Consider the following 24559-nt stretch of genomic DNA (forward strand, 5'->3'; position numbering starts at 1 on the left):
CCTTTAAATAAGGTGATATGGGGTAATTGATTTTTGTACACAAATCTGTCAAATTTACTCTGGAAAAAAAAAAAAAAACCTGGCCAGACCCCCCTAAGAGGGCTAGCATATAACTGTGATGTGCACGTGTGAAAACACATATGTGGTAGTCACGCTCACTGAGACTTTCCCATGTGTGAGTCAAGGAAGTATGGTTAAAATTGTTGGAGGACCTCGATTAGTTATAACACGCCACAAAGACCGGTATTTTAAATAACGTTATAACTGCTTCATACCAGCAGCTCTCAATGTATGTATTAAACATCTCTAGGATCCTGGCGCTGGCATACCAAAGGAAACCTGGGAGGCTTTACAATTTTTTTGTTATCATCCACTATCTTTTATAATATATGAGCAGTTAAAAGCTAAACAATCTTATCCATTAGCTGATTTTAAGTCTAAAATGCCTATAATTATATGAAATTGTGTTCCAAGTTTAATATATTTATGATGAAATCAACTATGTTCCAAATTGTAAAAGCTTTAAGGAGGAAAGACAGCTCTAGTTTTAGTAGTACCTGATTTACATACTTGTGTAAACTAATGTTAATTTTAATGGAGTTTAAAATGTTCTATGCCCTCCTGGGTGAGCTTATTTAACAGGTTAATTTATTCTAATATTATATAATCAAAACAGAATTTGGGCAAACTATATTTGAACTGAGATTAACATAATAACATACCTTTAATAGAGAAATCTTATCAGCTCCCTACAATTATCAAATGTTCTAATTTAATGACAGTCAAACAATACAGAGGACAATTATAAAATTCTGAAGTATTGTGAAAACATTATACTTCAATCTTGAGGGGAAAAGTCACCATTCTCCCTTAGGGACATTAAATGATTTTCAGCTTAAACAAAATGTACGTCTAATAAGGATCAGGTTTTGCTTTATGCGAGGTTTTACGATGAAGTATGAATTCCTACGGTTTAATACATGTTGTTGGAAAAGAAAAGGCGTGGGACTTAAAATAGTCCTGAAAGGCAAGGGAGGGGCCAAAACGTGCAGTCAGAGCTTGCCAAAGACGCTGGGACCCTCCAGTGAGGGATTCTGGGACCAGGCTGCCCCATCCCCAGGCCCCACCTTGCCTCCACCCCCACCCCGGGGTAGAGCTAGAGAGGAGGAAGTAGCATTTCTTTCAGGTTTTGCTTCAGGAAATATTTAAAGGACAAAACTAGAAGCCACCTTTAAAGCTTCACGAAAACAAAAAAGAAAAATAAAGACTAGTACAAAGATAGGTGTAATAGTGCTTACTTTGTCCAGAAAAATTATGTTTCATTAAAAAAAAAGGATGGTTTGTGTGTGTGTGTGGGCGGGGGGTAGGGGAGGATGAGCCTAATAAGACTCTGAACTTGAATCCTCACCACAGTTATGATTAAGGCTGTGATCCTGAGCAAGCTAAGTGTAGCCTCTGTGCCCTCTGACCTTCATTTCAAATGATCGCTTTCTCATACGTCCTAACAGGCTCCCCATAAAAATAAAAAAGAGTGGAGCAAAATGACCTGTCATGTTGCTTCCAGGGCTTAGATATTCTAGTCACAAGCACCTTTACAAAAATAGAGGAAAATATGCCAAAATAACTGATTGTATTAAAGAAAGTAACTCTCAGTAGTATTTTCTTTTCTTACAACTGTACGGAGACTTTCTATACCCCATTTTTATATTGAGTTTTTACATAAATATCAATGTGTAGGATATTGCGGGTGATAACTATATAATGAAGTAGTGTTTACTACTTAGTAAACAAGTCACCATGTTTATATATACCATTAGAAAGGCTAGTTATGCACGCTGCGAATGTTTTAGCTGAGAGGACTCCTTTCCTGGGAGAACGAGATAATTAAGAGGCGGCCCCACAGTCCCATGAAGACATGGGGAGTGTGCTCCAAGCAGGGCTCAGGCCCCCCTCTCTCACAAAGCCTTTTCTGCGCCTTCCCTCTCAAGGCTGCTTAGCAGAGCAACTGAGAACTCACTGTGCACTGGCTTCACATCACCCACCACTTCGTGTTCTATGGCAGTTAATTACGCATTCGTATCATTTCCCCAGCCTCAGTCGTGAGCACAAGAGAGGGAGGCTGTTTTATTTACTTTTGAACCCTCCTTGTCCATCACTGAACACACGCACCCAATATTAAAGATTTGTAGAGTGACTGAAAAACGCTCTTATCTCATCTTGGATTTTTGCCTCCATTTATGGCTAAATTATACTTTATTTATTAAACTGAAAACTTTAAGCATCAAAGAACTGTACCATACTACAGGATGGCCATAACATGTTACGGTAATCTTTGAAGGAATGCAGATAGAATAAACAAAAGTAATTTCAATATATTAAAGATGGAAAAAGTATTTCTTTTTAATATGAAAAAGATGGCCTAACTGCTGCAGTAATGCTTCCTATATTCATTCATGTAACAAATAGTTAATGCATAATGCCTACTATGCACTAAGAATTTTAGTGTGGGAATGAGGATTATTAAATAGAATGTATTCTCAAAAGCTTATAGAACTACCAAAGAAAGAAGTATTAAAATATAGTAATTATATTAATTTAGTATACTACTAAAGTATACTTTAGTATACTTTAACTATTATAAATACTTTACTACACTTTAGTATGCTTTTAGTATTTAGTATACTTTAGTATTAGTATACTTTAGTATTTATTTAGTATGCTTTAGTATGCTAAATACTAAATATAGTATTAAATACTAAAACTAAAACTAATACTAAATAATATACTAATACCAAATACTAATACTAATACTACTAATACTAAAACATAGTATTAAAAAGTAGTAAACATTATATTTTCATATGTCTCAAGTGTAGTTTTAAATGTAAAACCACTTTAGATAATTTTGAAATGTAAAAATATAAAATAGCTTCATTCATTTCTTTTTTTGAAAAGCTATACTTTGATATAGTTTAATACAGCAAAATTAAAGGAAATAATATAAAGGTAACTTTTATAAAGAAAAATGTAAAGTTAAACAAAACTTTTTGATTTTGAAATTAAAGAATATGGCACACATATGTAATTTCAAACTATCAAGTCCCTTATCTTTTTATCATGATTAAACAAAAAATGTACAGTAAAATGTGTAGAAAACTAGAGAAATCAGCCATTCTAAAATAGTTAAAGAAATTCAACGGATTCACACAATGTAGAGGTTAAAATTTATATATACTTACATTCATTTTATGCAACTATGTGAAGATCATATACACATCATGCTATTCTGTAACCCTTTTTCATTGAAAATATATTCTCCATATTTCTCTATAACACTCAAAAACATTATTTTTATGGTCATTTAGAACTCATTATTCATGGATCATAATTAATCAACCATTCTCCTATTGCAGGGAATTTACATTGCTTCAAAGGTTGCAGGAATTACAACACTATAATTACTATTGTATGTAAATATATAAGTATTATTTATTTAATATAAATTATTATACACACTTCACTGAATGCTGAAAAAATGAAGTTATTCTAATTTAATATTTTCTTGATAATTCAAAATAGATTACCATATTTATGGCAGCATGGAACACAATGAGAAGTATTTGCCCTAGGTTCAGAATAACCGAACTGAAATCCTGGTAGCACCACCTCAATAGCTGGGTGACCTCAGGCGTGTTTTTCAGTCTTTTTCAGACATAATAATCCCTTTGTGAAATGAGTTTAACAATAGCATGTATCATGTAGATGACAAAAATGAAATGAGAAAATTGCTTAAAATGTATAGCATTTAGTTTTATAAGAATATGTTAACTTTATATTAACTATGCCATTTACCATCATAGAAATAATAGTAGATGCCAAGAACTGCTATATACTATATAAAACCATATATAAACAAATTTTATAAAGTTTGAAATTATATGTTTATACATAAAAACGAGTGATTAGGATAATTCATTTTAAATTATTTTATGTATATACACTATATATAAATGCATGTGTTTATATTATCATAAATTATATTAACAAAATTTCAGAAGAGTAAGGGTGTAAATTTCCAAAATATTATTTTGTCATTTGAGCCACTGTATATTCTGTCACCAATTTATCATGCTTTATAAAACCATTGTGCTATAAGGAGTGCCCCACAAAAGACCCCAAAGAGCCAAAGGAATCTTGAGGTAGAGCAAAGCTGAAGGCACCACATATCCTGATTTCAGACTATATTGCAAAGCTATAGTAATCAAAACAGTATGATATTTGCCATAAAAACAGACACAAAGATCAATGGACCAGCACAGAGAAACCAGAGACAAATCCATGAATACATGGTCAATTAATTTCTAGCAAAGGAGCTAAGAATATGCAGTGGGGAAAGACAGTCCCCTCAATGAACAGCGTTGGGAACACTGGGGAGACACATGCAAAAGAATGAAAGTGGTCCACTCCCTTACACAGTACACAAATATTCACTCAAAATGTATCAAAAACTTGAATGCAAGACCTGAAACAGTAGAACTTCTAGGTGAAAACACAGGCAGTGAGGTCTTTGCCATAGGTTTCGGCAATGATTTTTTGGATTTGACACCAAAAGCAATGGCAACAAAAGCAAAAATAAACAAATGGGACTACATCAAACTAATAGTTTCTGTACAGCAAAGGCCAACCCTGATGTGATGTGTATGACTTCAACCAAAGCATGAACACCAAGATGCACAGATCATCACCGCCATGCTGTAGGCTGGCTATGACTCTTCCCAGCAACCCCATAGAATATCAACAGTTTACTTTGTTCATGGAGACTGTTTAACCAGCGTGATTCTGCCTAAAATCAGCTTTTGAGTTTTTAATTTCAGCTATTGCTGTCATCCCTTGTCATTTAGAGATGTTCTTCTTGGATTTTTTAAAGAAGATCCTCATTTGGTAGCATTCTCATATGATGCATAGACCAGTAGGAGTGCTCACTGGAACTGACTGAGCCAAAACTCTCCCAGTGCTTTGGATCTGATAGAATATGAACACTCCTAAGGTGGGGATTAAGCTTTAGTTATTTCTCAATCTTTCTGACAAGCATGTAGTAGCCACTCAATGCCTGTAGAATAAATAAATGCAGAAGTCAAATAATAAAACATTCTTAGAGTTTTCATTTTACAAAGTTCAGAAGTAAAATATTGAGTGGTAGATTGCTGTAAATGTGCAACTCACATTTCTGTAGCTTACAGATCTGATGCTGCATCCTCTTCCTTAAGCTTCCAACCCGCTTGGTGAAACCAGAGTTGGGGGAATGGGAGACTCCCTCTGATTTTACCATGGAAGTCCAAGAAAAAACATGGGTTTCACATAGAAAACATTCACTCCACTAAATGAGGAAGGCCTAATTCAGTAGAATTTTTAATAGCTTGACCATAGTTGAACAACTTGAACCAGATACATGACGTTATTCAGCCATATCTTTCTGGAGAGTCGTTCCTGGGAGTACACTGAATGTCGAAAGTTTTAAACACCTGAACAGCCTAAAAATAAAGTGACATTTTCCCACCAGCAATTAGGCTTATAAGAACATATTCCCATCATTTACCCTTAACAAAGAAAATGAAAGAGACATTAAAGAACATGAGAGTGGAGGCCTCTGCCAGTTTAGAGTTGGGGGAAGAAAAGGAGATCTTTAGGTATAAAGCCCAAACGACTTTTCAAGTCCATTTGGACTCAGTAACTCCATCATTCTCCTCAAGCAATCAGAGACTTTACCAGCAGAGCAAGGCATAGTACATTTCAACTTATCTTATCCAAATTATAATAGACCATAAATAAATATGAAATAAAAATAAATATATGGAGCTTCTTTCAAATTAGGATAATCCTCAAAGAATAGGTTCAAAACAACTTAGTTTTGACAAGAGTAATAAATGTCTATATTCTGAGAAAAATCAGACCAAGTCAGGATAAAAAAATTTAAGACGGCAAAATAAATTACACATATATCAAATAGTTACAACAAAATATGGCAAAAAAAGGAGATAAAAATGATGAATAGAAATCTAAGTAACTGCTGAGATGTATTTTTTAAAGTTTTTTAAAGTGAAAAATATAAGAACATGTAGCAGCCAGAATTATATCCACAATAAATCAGACATATTTGATTATCATATCTTATTGTAAGTTTCATCACTTAAAAGGAATGAGAAAATTTGCAAAATACTTAGAGAGACATTTCAAAGACATTAAGGATTACAAAGAGGGCTTCTGCGGAATAATAGATTAAATGGCCAATTTTAGAGAAAAGAACGATTCTTATTAATCTATGCATAGCCTTCATTTCATGGATAGTGAGAAAGTTACAAGTGCAATGAAGGGTGTTCAAGAGAAGAAAGTCTTACGTCGCAAAGCAGAAAATTCTGAGACAGGAGATCATCAAATATCAGACTCAACTCTCAAGGACGATTGTGCAGTTGGCAGTCTTTAAAAGAAGGGATTATCACTTGGCTAATGTCCATCAGGTCCTGCCTGAAGGCAGTAGAATAAAGTGAATGGCATAAAAAGACACCTTGTACTTTGATAATGGGTAACAAAACAGTGATTAGACCAGAGAACCAGGTTCCAGTATTAATTACATAACTTAGATAACCCTATGTTATAGAGGTAAGTAAAATTTACTATACTAAGGGCTAGAAATGGTAGATGAAAAAGAAGTGCTTGAAAATTAGAAGTCTCTGCTCATTACTCAAGATCTGAACAAATTAGAAACCTTACATTAATACAATAATATGGTCTCAGCTAAAAATGCACCATTAGTTTGAGAAAGTAATTTAATCATTCATCTGTATTCCCTAGATGATTTCATTAAAAGATCACAGCTGGCCTACCCCTTTCAGGGTATTCCTATTAGAATTCCAGGAGTTCCTTAATCTAATCTACGTTTTCCAGGTTAAAAGCTCACCAAAATCACAAAAACTTGATGAAGGAGAGAAACAACATCAGTGTGTTTGGGACAGAGCAGAAAGCCAGGGAGCTCAAGGAAGGGCAACTCCTAAGGAAAAATAACGAAAGACATGTTAAAAGACCAGGTTTCCAAAATAGTCTTTCCAAAAATAGGTTTGACAAGACTTAAGCTCCAGGGGGAAAATATGTGAAGACTTTTTTATATAGTTGATTTTAATATTATAAAATTATGATTCAGAAGAAAAACTTTGTGCATATTAAGCAATTTGAAATTATGACTTAAGCAAGTATGGATTATCCAGTGGGTTAGCAAGTATGAAATATAAAAGTATGGATAAACTGAATATTTGTAGAGTATGTCTGGTCCTAAAATCACATAATTTGTTAGCAACCCATGCCATTTATAGAGCATTCAGTAACTGTATTAACTGGTCCTCAGTTCTTGCTGAGGATACATCTCTAAATCTGCAGAAGGAAATCAATACACAGGAGTGCCTACATTGTGGAACATTGATGTTGGAACACATAATAAATTCCCAGAGCTACCTTCCCTAAAATGTTTATAGTCAAGGAGTTACTAAATTTCAAAAAGCACTTTCTGTAATAGACTGTTCTTTTTCAAGACAAATGCTGCAAACTCTCTTGTCAATCAATTTAATAACTGTAATTCAGAAAGATGCAAAGCCTTGGTCACTTGCTAAAAAAGGAAAAGATAATTCCCAAACCTCAGAAGTTGGAGTTCAAAACTTACAACATAATGCCATAGTGTATATATTCTTTCTATTTATTTTATTTGAGCCAAATATTCACAAATGGGTTCTAAAAAATGAATACATTTTTTTTTTAAAATGATGTGTCCTGTTCTGGTAATTTTCAGGTAGAAAACTGCAAAGAGAAAATAAATCACAACCAGAGTCTTGATTCATTTTACAGAACCTAAAAAAGTTAAACTTTTTTTTTTCATAATTTTCTTGCTTTCTTTTCCTCCTCTTCTTCCTCTAGGCTACCTAGAACTGGGCATTTAAATAGACTTTCATATTCACCAGCCCAAGAAGATTGCATTAAATATATGACTGTAGATAAATTCTAAAATACTAGTTTTAAAACTTAAAGGAAAATCATCTTGCAAAAAATATTACCAAAATACAGATTTTGGTATTTTGGATTTTTATGGTTTCAATTTTATTTGTATAGTTCTATTATATTAAAGTACAAATGAAAAACTGCACATATTTAAAATGGATAATCTAATGAGCTTTTATGTATGTGCACACCCACGGAACTATTGCCACAATCAAAATAACAAGTATCTTTGTTGGCCCCACGTTTTGTAACCCATCACAGCTCACTTCCACTCCCCACCACGCCCCATTGCCAGATGACCACAGGCATGCATCTGCCATACGGTTTAGTTGGTTCACATTTTCTAGACTTTTATATAAATGGAATCATACCCTTGCACTCTTTTTTTTTCAAATCTGGTATCTTTCACTCAGCATAATCGTTTTGACATTCAGCCATGTTGTACATGTATCAGTACTGTCAGTGGTTTTTGACAAACATTTCTTTTATATTCCTGAGTTGTGTTCTTCGTGGATATATCACAACAATTTGTTTATCCTTTCTTCTGTAGGTTGGCTTTTGTGTTGTTTCTGGTCTGGGTTGTTTACCACAATGTAACAATGAATGCTCACGTACAAGTCTTCCTGTGGACTTCTTTCTATTCTGGTAGGCAAACTTCTAGGAGAGCTGTGGCTGGGTCATATAATAGGTGTATGTTTACCTTCTTAAGAAAGTGTCCAACTCTTTTGCAAAGTGTTTTTTTTGTACCATTTTTTGCATTTGCAAGGCAAATATTAGTGTTCCAGTAGCTGCACATCGCTGCCAACACTTGGCGTGCTGCTGTCTTTGTAATTTCAACCCTTACGGTAGGTGTGTAATGGTATCCCATTGTGGTCTAATTTACATTTCCCTAAGGACTAGTAATAGGGTGTGTCTTTTTTGTTCTTGTTTGCTATGCAGATAAATTTGTTTCTCTTTTTATTTTGTGGGGTTTTTAAATTTTATTTACAGTAACATTAACTCTTTTCAGTACATAGCTTGTTTTAGTTTTTAGAGTCAGGGAATACCACCGTGATTGAGACACAGAACAGGCCCACTTACCTGAGTGAGAACTCGCTCATGCTGCCTCTTTCCAGCCAATCCTCCCACCAGCCGTAAACCCTGGTAATCACAGGACTGATCTCTGTCTTTAGAGTTTTGCTTTTTTCCAAAGCGTCACTTAAATGGAATCAATATGTAGCTTTTGAGCTAGGCTTCTTCCACTTAACAAGATGTATTTAAAATGCATCCTGTTGTTGTAGCAATAGCTGAGTAGTGTTTCATTGTATAGATGTAACAAATTTTCACTCTCCATTTGCTAGGTGAAGAATCTGTGTGCTCTTTCTAGCTTTTGGCAATTATGATTAAAGTGCTCTCAACACTTAATAATAAAAACAGGCAAAATAGTCGAACAGTCACTTCACCAAAGAAGCTATACACATGACAAGTACATGGAAAGATGTTTTATATCAACCAGAGAAAGCGAAATTAAAATCACAATGGCACACCAATACTTAGCTATTACAATGACTGAAATTAGAAAGACTGATCGCACCACGTATTGATAGAGTTGTGGACCAGATTCAACTCTCCTGTGTCTGCCAATGAGAACTAAGAAATGGTACAGCACTTCAGAAAACAGTTTAGTCAAGAGAAAAGCAACTGTTATTTCTATACACAGTCCTGTATATGGATATCCATAGCTGCTTTCCTTGTAGAATCATTATTAAAAAATAATAAAAAACCAAAATGTCCATTATCAGGTGAACAAATGAACATGGTGTGGTTCCACTATTCTAGTGGAGTATAAAACAGCCACTTTTTAAAATGCAGGCATAATACTTAAGAACTAAAGAGAATATTCTATAGGGCCTATGTATCACCTCACTTTATCTGGTTGATGAATTAGAGTTGTACAAAGTAGAGTCATTTCTCCTTAACCATAAAAGGAAATAACAGGTTCAGAATCTTACCTATATACTTGTATCCTTCTTCCCCATCTACTATGGGTCTCAGCCAAGTCGACCTAAGTCGCATATTATTCTGCACATGGGCTCCTTGAGGAGGATAGAGTGTAAATAACATTTCAATTGCATTGGGCTTCTTGATGATTTCAGAATATTTTTCATGGTCTTCTGTAATAAAAATCAACATTATTATTTTTTTAATTTTAGACATTTTAATAAAATGTCTAATGTGTTTCTTTCAAGAGATGCAAATTAAAACTCTTTAATAATTTGGCTGGTGTGACTCAGTGGACTGAGTGCTGGCCTATGAACCAAAGGGCTGCTGGCTCGATTCCCAGTGAGGGCACATGCCTGGGTCATGGGCCAGGTCCCTAGCAGGGGGTGCATGAGAGACAACCACATGCCTCTCCCTCTCTCCCTCTCTTTCTCTCTCCCTTCCCCTCTGTCTAAAAATAAATAAAATCTTTAAAAATTTTTAACAATTTGAATGCTGATTATGTTGACAACATGGATTTTCTTTAGCTAAAGTTACTTCACCAAAAATCTTACTGTTCAGATAATTCCTAGCAAAAATTAAGTAAGGGCTTTACTGACAGCATCTTCAAACACTATAAATGAAAGCAGAGCTGTTAGTAGTTACAGGAAAAAAGTAAGCTACAATTAACAACATTCACATTCTACATCCTATAGCATAACCATATGTGCTTTGAAATTGCCAATATATGATGAAATTAGACTAATCAGACCCCCCAAAAAATGTTGAGTAGAGTTCCATAAACTGAAGTTGCTGAAAAGAATTAATATTCCTAGGCTATGATCTAGTAATGAGTATACAAATATTTATATAGCACTTACTATACACAAGGGATTTTTCCAAGGGCTCTAGAACATTAACGCATTTAATTTTCAAAGCACATCTCTAAGGTAGATCCTATTATTATTTCTATTTCACATGAAGAATTTGAGGCCCAGAGAAATTAAATAACTCGCCTAAGTCTTTCAGTGTGTAAATGATGCGATTAGGATTTAGATCAGCTAAGGAAGCTCTTATTTGAAAAAGGAAGGTGGTCAACCGAGTATGACCTGCACTAACAAGTAGGTAAGAAACCTGATCTTGGCTGGTGTGGCTCAGTGGATTGAGTGCCCTGTGATTCCCAGGCACCACACCTGTGACCTGCCGGACAGGTCCCTAAATGGGAGTGTGCCATCAGCAACCAATGGAGGCCAGGTCCTCAGTTGGGGGTGTGCCATCAGTAACCAATGGCTGTTTCTCTCTCACACAAGGGTGTTTCTCTCCCTCTCTCCCTCCTTCCCTTCCCCTCTTTCTAAAAATAAGTAAATAAAACCTAAAACAATAATAATAATGTGAATTGTAGACTGAAAAAGTTTTGGTTACTTTTTTACTGGCCAACTCTAATCCCATATGCATGGTTTTTATTCTCCCATACTCCCCAAGAAAGCAAATAGGCCATAATAGTCAATAGAACATTTTGTAGCAGATCATTCTCAGGTATACAAATTATTTTCTATTAAAAATAATTGAGTACCTACTTAAAAAAAACAAAAGAATATTAATAATTAGGCAATAGGCAAATTGTCAGCTTTACATTCTAAGATTATAAAAAGAAATCTCATCTATTATTACACTTGTTCCTTTCTAAAATTATGTTTAAGAGCTATTTTAACACTAAAAATGCATGAACAACACCATCTCAAATGAAAGGTAGTACTTCACACCAAATGATGAAAACCCTGAGCTTATAGGACTGTTGAAAGTGCCAATTTCTTTCTAAGAAGCCTTCCCTCGACACAAATTGCAGCGCAGACGCAACGCTCCCAAAGGGCATGTGTGTAAGTTAAGTTTAGGGCCAGTCCCAAGTACCCGGCTGGCCAAAAAGGTCCTTTGTTTTTTCCCCATAAGATGGCTCTAGTAGCACTTAGCCGTCTTTAACCTCCTTAGCAACAATTTTGTTAGACTGTGTTTTGACTGCTGTCCTATCAGTTTGCATTAAAGCAAAACTTATCAAAATGGTGACTGTGTAGCCATTTTAATATTGAAGAAGGAAGAAAATACAGATCATTTTCAGCAAAGTATGCTTTATTATTCCAAGAATGGTAAAATTGCAACTGAAATGCCAAAAAATACATTTTTGCAGTGTATAAAGAAGGTTCTGTGACTGATGGAATGTGTCAAAAGTGTTGTGCAAAGTTTTTTGCTGGAGATTTCTTGCTGGACGATGGTCCATGGTCGGGTAGACCAGTGGAAGTTGATAGCAGTCAAATCGAGATACTAATTGAGAAGAATCAATATTCTACCATACAGGAGACAGCCAACATACTCAAAGTATCCAAATCAATAAAGTTATTGGTGAAAATTAAAACTGTCCTTTATGGATAAAACCACATGAACTTTTTGGCCAACCCAATGTATTAGGAAGAGTTAGGTGGGTGAGAAAGCTTCAGGAGGGACCCTGAGTTATGAAACCAGAACGGCAGACCTTGTCGCTGAAGTCAATTATTAACAAGTGTTTACAAGTATGGGTAGAAACACCCTAATCCTTTACCTTAGCCCAGTAATTTACTGCACTATTATGTAACTAAATTTATCACCAAGGTAAAAATAAACTTTATAGTCTTCACACAAACACAAAATTTACAGGCTGAAAACCATGGTGATAGATAATAGAGGTTTTCTTCCATTTTGAATATTATGCATTCATTAAAATACGAATTTATCTCTCATGGGCCACTGACTAGTCACATGAGGATTTCAGTATGTGGTGATTTTGAACCAGTGGTTTATCATCTAGAGCCTGCTATAAATAACCAATTTCTCAATGTTGTACTTTTAATATCTTTTCACTGTTTAGTTAGAGAATTTTATGCTGTATTTATTTTCTTTGATTTGAAATAAGTGAATGTCATACTTTTTTGTCATGCCATTTTTATCAGAGCTTTTTCTATTTATTAGTAAATTTAAAAGGATAGCAATTTATCAGAATGAAAAATTATATTTGTCTTGAACAAAGGAAAGTGAATCCATAGCATCCCCATATCAACATTAATGAAATTTTCTTTTTAAAAGATCGCTGAAGAAGGAGGAAAACATTGAAACTCAAAACCAAAGGGCAAAATGATTAGGAAGACAGTTAAACAATATGACACTGGGTGGTATAACCAGTAAAAATAAATGCAAGAACCGCTGATCTCTTACATTACACGTAAATACTGACATTATTTAATTTGAAGAAGAGCAAAGATGTCCATTAACATTTGACTGAGAGTAAAAAAATACAAAATAAGGACATGAGTTAATTAAAAATTTGTTAAAGTATAGCAAATATTTCTACTTTTAAATCCCCTCAGTTCATGGAAACAGGCACATATTGTTAACTTTGCCAGAATGTTCTTCACTGTATAATTAAAAGGTTAAGTGTATAAAAATTGTGTCCCTCATATATACCCTTATAAATACAATTAAAATTCTATTATAAAATAGAAAATTAGGGGATTGCAGGCATTTGATAGTCCAATAATCTAAGTACAATTATTTCAAAGGATTCACTTATTCAGTAGAATAAATACAGAGAGTACATAAAGAAACATGGCTGTTTCATTTTATTTCCATGCTGATTATTTCTGGCTTTTCAGCTAATTAGCAAATAAATATATTTTCAAGTGTTTGTTAATAAAAGATAAAAGACATTCTTTCTGTCTTCATGTAATTTAGGTTAAAACAGATCACATTATAATACATAAATTATATAGCTACACAAAACACTAAAATGATTTTGGTTAATAACTCAAATATAATTATAAGACTTCCTTATAGGAGAATTTTCTTTTGTTTAAAAGCCTATGCATGTTTGTGTGTGTCTGTGCGTCTGTGTACTGGAAGTAATGCAAGCATTGTCTCATAAATTATTGGAGTATTATGATTAATATTAAGTATTTTATTTTAAAAATATACCCTTCATATTTCTCTGAAGGTCTGAGTCTCAGGATGGCCAGATTAAATCCATTATCATGATTTTATTCTGACAGACTCAAGATGAATGGCCTTCTCACCCCAGTTTAAATGCTCTCACTTTGTGAGAATAACAATAGCACAGAAAAACTCATGAAACTTAAGAGCACAGCGGCAGTTTATATTGGGCTCGCCATACATAATTCACAATATATCTCTTTTCACTTTGTTTGAAAGAGTATTTTAATAAAAAAATTACCTCCTGGTTGGATTATTCAATTAAATTTGAATTACCTAATCCCTTGGGGTTTTGGGTTTTGTTTTATTTATTTATTTTTTTTGCTACAGATTGCCATTCTTTTAGTCATTTTCATATATACAACTTCTGGCCAGAAGATATCCAGCCATGTAATAAGAAAAATAGAGACATTTATTGAAGAAGGTACAAGATACAAGAAACATTGTACACAGGACAAGGACACCTCAGTCCTCTTCAAGGGAGGCACCTTGGGACCTCACATGGTTCTCCCATTCACCATCAGCTGCCTCATCTTATTTTCCTGAATCTCACTTATGGTCTAAAATCTCTGCCATTTCAATGGTGATTTTATTTTTGGGAAAAGCCAGAAGTCAGAGCACCAAATCTGGGCGGTAGCAGGACTGACTCACCTGGGTGATTTGATGTTTTGCCAAAAAATTCTGCATAAGACATGATACATGAGCAAGCGAGTTGTCCTGATGAAGCTGCCAATCACCAGTTGCCCGTAGCTGCAGGCTTCTGAATCATACGAATAGTTTCCACAGAGGAATGTTTAAGCTTAATGTAAAATCTGATGCAGATTCCTTGCTCTACTTGCTCAGTTATTTTGAACATGACAGCCACACAGTACACATGCTCACTCAACAGCCTCTACCACCCCCACTGACTAGCACAAGTGAGGTCATCATCATTCATGCATGCACATTCCAGTCCACTCTCCTCGGCTGCCAGGTTACACGGATGTCACACAAACCATTCTCATTATATCAGTAATGGCTGGATTTTCTTCTAGACAGAGTTATAGATGGATGGATAGATAGATATATTTATATATATTTAAGAGACAGAGAATATCAAACCAATCTTTAGTCTATTCATTAGTTTTAAAAAGTATAATGGGGAGAAAGTTAGAGTTACACAGTTCACTATTTTCAGTACTATTATCCCATGTTATCTCAATCCCTTAGCAAATGATGATAATAATAACAGCAACAATAATAATTGTCAGTTTACTAATAAGCTTAGCTACATAGCTTTACTCCACAATTTTATCAGCCTGCTATCAAAAAAAAATTATGAAAAAACACCAAAGGTTTACCATTCTCTTCTATGCTTAGTTCTGTCTCTAGATTCAGAAGGAAAAAATAATACCATGCTATTTTATACAATAAAAAATGAACTCTAAATAAGTGAAAAATCTTTCCTCTTAAATTGTTCAGAAATACCAAATAAATGTTTTTAAATTATTTCATGTATGCATTTTTAAACAGTAAGGGCTGTCTTTTAGAAATGAACCATTCTCTAGCTTTTTGGGGATCATTTGCTAGGCTAATGTAAATTTCTCAATAATAGTAAAGAGGTCTATAATTTGAGGCCTGAATACTGATTACAGAAAAGCTAAGATTAATCTAAATTCTTTCTGAAACAAAGTTGGATACAAGCTAACTAACATGTAGAAGGATTTACTTAACAAATGTCCAATTTTCTAGCTTGATTTACTTATAAATATCAATAGGTACTGATGCCTCTGGTTAAAGATGGTAGAGTAAAAACAAGGTTTTTTTTCCTCTTTTCCTCTTCCATGATATCTCTCTCAAATCATAGTTTAATCTATCAACAGAATAAATATATTTACAACTTAGTGAAACACAAAAGTCCCCACAAACATCAATAACCCTGAGGAATATTTGATAGAAACAATACAATTCAGACCTAAATGAAAAAGAATGCCCAGAACCGATCCAAATTTGCTCAGATCCCAGACAAGATACAGACATGTCTGAAAAGAAAAAATCACAGTTCTGGAGGACCCTTTCAGCAACCTTTTGGGAGAATAACAAGACCTGTGTGTGTGATAAAATATAGGAGAAACAAAAACGTCACCAAGGTCCTCGTCCATGCCACATCTCAGAATGACGGGGAAGGTGGAGCCAAAGGAAGAAAAATACTCGTATGTGTCTGCCCCCCCCCCATGCATTATACACTCACCCCAGCACAGTATCTCCCAAAGTCTCTTCCACTTACAGTGTCCAGCCAAAATCCAAAAATCTCATCAGCTCAAAAGTTCCATATCTAATACATAAATTGTCTAAATTTGCTATGAGTCACGGTCTGGGTATAACCCATCTTGGGTGCAATTCCTCCCTATGGAACTCCGAAACTTAAGAACCACTTGTCTGCTCCCAAAATACAGCAATGGAACAAACATAATTTAAAAGTTAAAACATTTCTATTCAAAAAGAAAAAACATAAAAAGGGGGAAAAAGGAGTGTTTTTGAAATCTAGCTGGATAAATTTCATTAGATTTTAAGGGTTAGAAATAATCCTCTGCGGTTTTCAGCTCTGACCTTTGAAACTCCTTACTCTCTCCCTCCCTCCCCCCCTCCTTCCTTTTTTGTTTCTGTGTTCAAGAAGGGCATCATGGGTTTGTAGCTGAGAAGTTTAACCTGTCTGTTTCTTGCCCATACACTTATGTCTAGTAACATTCTTTCATTTCATACTGTCTCTGACCTTGCCATTGTGAGCTGGAAGTGATCTTCTGGTACAAACTTCTCAAGAATCTTGCGGTTGTCCCATGCATGTTATGGGGATTTACTCCATTAGACAAGAGGTTTCTCCTCTTCTTGTACCTCTTTCTTGGAAAATTCCATACCCATTCTTGACTTCTGCTTAGACGAGTGGGAGGTGCTATGGGTTACACACTTTTTTCCTCCATAAAAAAACCTGTGTGTGACTGAATTCTTTTTTTTTAACCTGTCTGAGGTTATTAGCAAAAGGTTGTCCAGCCACACTCAGCTTTGTTCTACTGTATATTTTCCTAAGAGTGAACCTCTTAATTTTAGTATCTTTCACAATCTGAATGAGTTGAGAATTTTCCAAAACATCTAGTTCTGAATGAGTTGAGAATTTTCCAAAACATCTGATTCCTTTTTGTTTAACAGTTCTCTCAGTTTATCCTCTTGCATGTTACTATGGGCAGCAAAAGAAACTAGGCTTCACATTCAAATCTTCGCTTGGCAATCCCTTCAGCTAAATGTTCAAGGTCATAGCTTACAACTTGAACTTTCTACATTAATGATAGGACACATTTCTTCTGAGCTTTTGTCCACTATATAACAAGGATCTCCCTTCCCGTGGTTTCTAGTAACATGTCCTTCATTTTGATCAGTACCTCAACAGCAGTACCTTCCACAGTTCTACCAACAGTTTCTCTGTGATTTTGATATTCTCTAAGGTGATTTAGGTTTTCTCTACCATACCCCTTCCTTCTAAGACCTTACTAGCAGATCTTTAATGTCCATAATTCTACCAACAGTCTGTTCAAGGCAATCGAGTCTTTTCTTTCTCAATCAGGGTCTTCAATACTTTTCTAGCTTTCACCTACTGCCCAGTTCCACATTTTTAGATAGTCTATATCAGTCAGCATTCAACCAGAGAAGCAGAATCAATACAAAAAATATATATTTATATATGCATGCCAATAGGATGGAGATATATATATCTCCACGCTTTGTTGCCACAAATCCATTTATGCAATTGTAAGGACAGGTTAGGCAAGTCCAAAATCCATACAGCAGGCCATCAGGACGGGGAGCTGGAATTTGGGGGCATGTACTGAAGTTACTATACACAAGAAGAATTTCTTCTTCAGGGAAGCCTCAGCTCCGTTTTAAAGGACTTCAGCTAATTGTACAGGCCTGCCCAGATATCTAGGATAATCTCCTCTACTCGCATCCACTGACTGATTATGCTCTTTAGTCACATCCACCAAATGCCTTCGGGGCAGCACGTAGATTAGTGTTTGAATAGCTGGGAACTCTAGGCTAGTCAAGCTTACACATCAAAAAGGCCATGACAAGCTAACTAAACTGAAGGATGTAGAATGTATCTTTTGAGACTGCAAATCACTTCCAACAGGTGGTAACAGCTGGCTTCAGTTTTTCCAAAACGACATTTAACAAAAGAAGAAAAATACTTAGACACTTTTGAGAAGAGGCGTAATCCGAGTTTTAAATTAAGCCAAGTATAAAGATATCCAAAAAACATTCTCAGAAAATAAAGCACCCAACATCTCTTCCTGAAATACAACAAAACAAAACAATACTACATTTTGTTAAAATACAGTCAAATAAAATTGAATCGAAATAAAGAACTAAAGAGTGGAGAAGCCATGGTAAACACGGAGGAAGGAAGGGAGGGAGGGAGGGAGGAATGAAGGAGGCTGGTAAGTATTAAACTCATTTAAATATACAGAGCCACAAAGCCAAACAACTGTAGAACTTACAGAAAATGCATGTATGTTAGAAACATTGTGCTTTCAAAAATCATCAGATATAATGTTTAAATTGAGAGACATTTACAAGAAGATGTAATAGGAAGTTTAAATGTGGTAATTTTAGCCTTTTATTGGTAGATTGTCAATAGAGGAATTTGATGAATCATGAAATACTTTAAGTATTTAAATTACTTAAAGTATTCATTTAAAAATTGCACAATAATCCCTGATTGAGTTAAATTCCCAGTGGATAACATGCGTATTATTTTAGCTAGATATAATGTTGTCTCTAATAATTTAGAAATTTAGTTATCAATTAAAAGGGGAAAGATTAAACATGTATGTATTTATATCGATTCCCTCATTCTCCAAATGAATTAAAGGCATTTGGTGAGAAACTCTCAGGCAATACTTTTTCTATGAATATATAAATAGCATAATGTTCTATAAAATATAAATATATCACATTACACTGTTTTCTATAGCTAAGCAAACATTTATCAACCAGGTATTCTAATAATTATATTAGGAGAAAAGTGATGTTTAGATGATGTATTTCTGACATTTGGGATAGAATAAACAGAAAAATTCCAGTATTTTGTGCATGTCGTTTCTTGCAATATAAGAGAATTTGGGTTATTCTCCTCAGGTTTTTTTCCCAAAAGATCAAGATTAATTGCTTGTCTAAAGATAGCATTCCATAATTTATAGATGTGTATGGGGGTCCACTGTGCTGTATTTAATATATTTTGTAGGATAACAAGCTTAAAGGCTAAAGTAAATTAGAGATTTGCTACCTCTTCGTTTTAACTGGGCTTTAAAGAAAATTTTGTGAAAAAAAATTGTATGGAAACTGAAAAAAAAAAAACAGATGAGCAAGTACTATGATCAAATGGATTGGCAGAAATAATAAACAGATTGTTTTTAGTAGGTACCCGGCAAATTGACTAAAGATATTCATTAAATTGATAACAAATAAGAGCCTAATAGTATTGTATTATCTTGAGGAAAAGGGAGACAAGTTAATATAATGTAGTTCAGAAAATGCATTGAGATAATATTCAGAAATAGTGCAAAAAGTAAAGATGAAAAGATAGATGAATTTGACTACAGTACATTAAAATTAAGAGTTACTGCTTATGGAAAGACCACCTTTCCCTTTAATTTCCATTCTCTTTGGGTTTGGGAGTACCGTTTACAAGGATGACAAGCTAATATGGTGTCTAACACACTCTGACTTGATCATAGCCACAGTGTTCCTTTTCCACCTTCAACCCTGAAGCAGTCAAGAGACATTATGTTGACAGCCAGCTCCTCCTGGTGAACCATGCAACCTGTAGACAGGCCTGCGGGAGCACTTTTTTTCTGCGCTTTAATGCAATCTTCTTCATGGCCCAACACTTAGCATTAACTGTGAGTGACTGAGAGCTTGGTGGCCAAATGGTCGGCATGACTGCCAAGGTAGGGTAAACCCTTATTTCTACAGACGCCCTGTGGTTAGATATGTGCATTTATGCAACTGTCTGAGTTTCAAACGACTTAAGGGAGGACACAGAATATGCATATAGTTATTCCTCATGGACATCGTCAAGCTTTTTATTTTGAGCACATTTGGTACTCCAGGTTTCGCATTTCAAAATGAGGATTGAAATTAATATATGAAGCCAGACACCTAGTGGTTACGAATATGATTCTAATAAAAGCAAATGATAAGATAAAATATATAGCTTCACTTTGGGTCAAAATGATAATTAATAGGAACCTAATTTAGTAGCTCTGCGAAATGTCGCCGGTGCTTACATTAATTGTCATCATCGGGCAGTAACACAGAAAGACTCGTGAGTTCAGCAGTTTTATCTGTGTTGTTCCTCTCTGCATCCCTAACAGGGTAACAGCTGTTTCTTTGCTGATTTACCCTATAATCTCAGATCCCAATTCAGATTTTTAAAGGAAGGTTTATGTCTCAAACAACACATTTTACTTGGGATAGTAGTTGGAAATAGACAGGAAATATTTTTTTCCAGAAAAAAAATGAAGCTGCCCATTCATTTAGGTTGTCATATGATCTGCTACTGATCTGATTAAAAAATGTTTTTTTCCTATATTCCCATGAGATTCATATCCTTGTTGGAAATTAAATAACATTTTCTATTTCTTCCTCTATAGTGTTGGCATGTTAGCATTTTCTAAAAAGAAGAGCTCTCGACATTATTTTATCTAACTTTCTGAGAAATCCCCAGACTTAAAAAATGTGAGACTTATCTTGCATGTAATATTTTGAATGAAATTACCATGTTGCTGACTAACTATCCTACGAACACAGTTTACAGTTTTTTCCCTTATTACCTGTTTTGAGAAATTTGGAAACAGCCATTCATGCTCTCTTATTTGATGACTGTTATGATACTAAAATATATATATAAGGAAACTCTCTTTAAAAATGAATGTATTCTTGCGCAGTGAAATAGAATGGACTCTTTGTGTCAACCTAACTAGCCCATGAAATAACTGAATCCATAATGCCAGGTCTTTCTAACATCTACATTCAAAAGAGCTCAAATATGAACAATATTTACATTTTTAAATAAAAATAGAAATCTGTGTCAGTGATACATTTTTTTTAAAAAAAATTAAGATGTACCCTGGCTGGTATGGCTCAACGGACTGAGTGTCAGCCTGTGAACTGAAAGGTTGCTGGTTTGATTCCCATTCAGGGAACATGCCTGAGTTGTGGGCCAGGTCCCCAGTCTGGGTTGTGTGAGAGGCAACCTATTGATGTTTCTCTCCCTCTCTTTCTCTCTCCCTTTCCCTCTCTTAAAAATAAATAAATAAAATCTTAAAAACAAAGAAAACCTAGAAAAAAATTTAAAAATAAGATGCAAAGTGTCATTTTTCTGGACAGTAAGTCACCAGCCTGGAGGAAAACTTGAGTAATTGTTAGAGCAAATTCAAATGTGGAATTTTTTACATGGCACTGAGACCTTAATTTTAGTCCTCTTTGGAAGTGGTGGAAGGAAATAATGGGTCTTACACATAGTGTTATCAGCCTAGGTTAGGAAGTGTCAAAGAAAAGAAACATAAATAAATTATATGAACTTTGATTTTATTTTCAATTTTGAAATGGATTATGAGGAAGAAAGGAAGAAAGATTCTAGTGTGGCAAGTTTCTGGTCAACGGCGACATGAGAAGCTATACCTGACACTGAGAATCACTGTCAAAAGCCGCACTTTCCATTAGAAAAGTCGGGATTTTTAATCAAATCTTGGATTAGTCCCAATAGAAATATCTTGTCTTGCATCATTTTATGAGGTTGCTTATTACACTGTCAAGGAGAAGAAGTGATGAATGACTAAAGATTAAAAAGAGATTTTGGGGAAGCCATATGCCCAGAATATAAATGGTCACACGGCAGTGACATGAATTGAAGATAAAGGTGAGCTCCCCTGGAACTACTTACAGAAACCCAGATCTAAGCTGAAGGGGAGGCACAGGGACCTGAGCACTGTTAAGGAGCTAAATCCTACTCCTCCAGAGACTTCTTATTAAATAAAGTATTAGAAAATGAGGAAATAAAGATCCTACACTATAAAAAGTTGCTTTGACAGACTTTATCTATTACATATAAATTACACACCCCTTTCAAGATGAATTGTACCTAAAAGGGCTCATACATAATAAGGGCTTGTATCTATTAAGTCATCGGTGAATTCTTTGGAGATCTTGTTAAGGTTAATGTTCTATGTCTCTGCTGCCCACACACATCATGAGTTGGTAGTTCTTGGGTGGAGCTTGATATTCTGAGTTTCTGACACAAGCTAAGCCACATCAATGTTGCTGAATCAGTGCACACTGAGCGGAAAGGTTCTCACAGGCTGACTAGCTGATGCAAAGGAGGGTCATTGTCAGGGACAGACCCAAATCAGAATGACACTTCAGAAAGAATATGACTCAGTCAAAATAATGACAGGTAGCAGTACACAACGGCAGGAAAGCCCCGTTGTCTCACAGTCCGTGTGCTTCCTTGGCTGTTCTAAAGACACGGGAAAGAGAAGGAGCCATGTTAGAGAGAGAGATGCAAATGCAAACTACTCATCTTTCCCATTGCCAAAAGAGCCCCTATACCACCTACATACAGTACAGTACATTAATTTTGAATAAAGCAACAAAACTATTGGGTTGGCCAAAAAGACACACTTTCCATTTTCACCAATAACTTCCTCGATTAGGGTATTTTGAGTATGTCGGCTGTCTCCCGCATGGTATGATGTTGATTGTTCTCAATTAATGTCCCAATTTGATCACCATCAACTTCAACTGGTCTACTGGACTGTGGAGCATCAGCCAGAGAGAAATCTCCAGCATGAAACTTCAGAAATCACTTGACAAATTTGATCAGTCACACCTCCTTCTCCGTACATTGCACAAATCTTTTGGGGGGGGGGGGGTTAATTGTGTTTTTAACTTTCTTGAAACAATAAAGCATAATATGCTGAAAATGATGCATATTTCTTCCTTCTTCAACATTTAAATTCACAAAAATTCACCAATTTTGATACTTTCTTTAAATGCACACTGATATGACAGTACAACCTAACAAAACTGTTTCAAATGAAGTTAAAGGCAACTAAGTGCTACTAGAGCCATCTTATGGAAAAACCCAAATGAACTTTTTGGCCAACCCGATATTTCCTACTGTTCAGATTCTGTCTCTCTTGTTTGTCTTCCATGTGTCTTCTTCTCCATTTCCACTCGGAGCCCATTAGTTATCGGTAAACAATGACTGGTGTACATGAGAAACAGAGACTGAGGCAAAGAGCCAAAAGTTACACTCAGTCCTCCGAGCTGGGTTTATACCACAGCTGGAAAGCAGCAAAATTAAATCAGAAATTACCTGCTGAATTATTCTGGATTCAACTCTAGAAGGCAGCCCGCTAGTCTCTGCAGGGGAACATATGAATCTGAGCTGCAAAGAATGATTAGGCAATGAACACCACACTGGGAGAAAATGGATTTGCAGAAAGAAGGAATAAATAAAAGTGCTCCATCTCTTTTCTACAAATTTCAAAATACCCCTTTGCTGTGAGGTGTTGGGATTACTGCACTATAAAAACTGTTGGTAAGGACTTAGTAAAATAGCATGTGTTTCATCATTGAGCAAACAGCCTCTGGTTGGAAAATATAAAAAGGACATTTCCGTTACATAAGATTTCCGTTTACAAATATTCAGTCAAGGTGAAGACCACCAAAGTGGAGGTTTCCCATGAAAATCCGAACCTGATTTGTTAAAGTCGTGAAGACAAATGATGATCAAACAGAGCCCTCTGAAATGAACCGCCGTGAGCAACAGGAGTACAGTTCACCGCTGCTATTAGCCATAATTGGGTTTTGGAAGGAAACAGAAGCCGAACGCAATATAGGTAATTAAAGAACAAGCTTTTGTTAGCACTAGCAATCAAGAAGTTGTGATTTTACAGACTCGGAGACTATTATGGTGCCCTGACAGTCGTCTATTTTTAAACGGGTAGTGTGTTCCTCTGTCTTACAACACTGAAGTGTAATCATGGCGAACAGACAGGTCGTTTTCTATTCGAACTATTTACTATCCATTTAGGGCAAAGATGAGCATTTTCAGAATCCAGAATTACCATGGAAACCATATTCTTAATCCCTGAGGGCTTGGAAACAATTGGTTATGAAACTGTGATGGCTGAATTGCAAGTCCCTCAACAGTGCATTTTTGTAACTACTCTCTCAACGCTAAGCATATGGGTTTTTATTTTGTTTTTCTTTTAAAATGAACTCATTGTTTTTTTATAAGATGCCTATAACATTTTGATTATGTAACTTAAAGCAAACATGGTATTTCAAAATATGATGGCTGAGAATCAAAATTAAACTCATAATGAATATAAACAACGTTTACAATTTTCGTACCAGATGTTCAGCATTTCTGGAGAATAACATGGATTTAACATTTTTGAAAAGCTCAAACGTAAAACATGAAAATAATACCAGCAGACTTGATAAATAG

At 35.1% G+C, this 24559-nt stretch overlaps 1 protein-coding gene across 1 annotated transcript in view; it reads right to left on the reverse strand.

Annotated features, from left to right (window-relative positions):
* Nucleotides 1-24559, reverse strand: part of IQCM (IQ motif containing M) — a 235414-nt gene that overhangs the window by 41911 nt on the left and 168944 nt on the right. The window contains exon 14 of the mRNA XM_036034456.1: nt 10032-10193. Within this exon, the coding sequence (XP_035890349.1) occupies nt 10032-10193 (162 nt within the window). The remainder of the gene's footprint in view (nt 1-10031; nt 10194-24559) is intronic.

The sequence above is a fragment of the Phyllostomus discolor genome, chromosome 8 (assembly GCF_004126475.2).
Source record: "Phyllostomus discolor isolate MPI-MPIP mPhyDis1 chromosome 8, mPhyDis1.pri.v3, whole genome shotgun sequence".
Lineage (NCBI taxonomy): Eukaryota > Metazoa > Chordata > Mammalia > Chiroptera > Phyllostomidae > Phyllostomus > Phyllostomus discolor.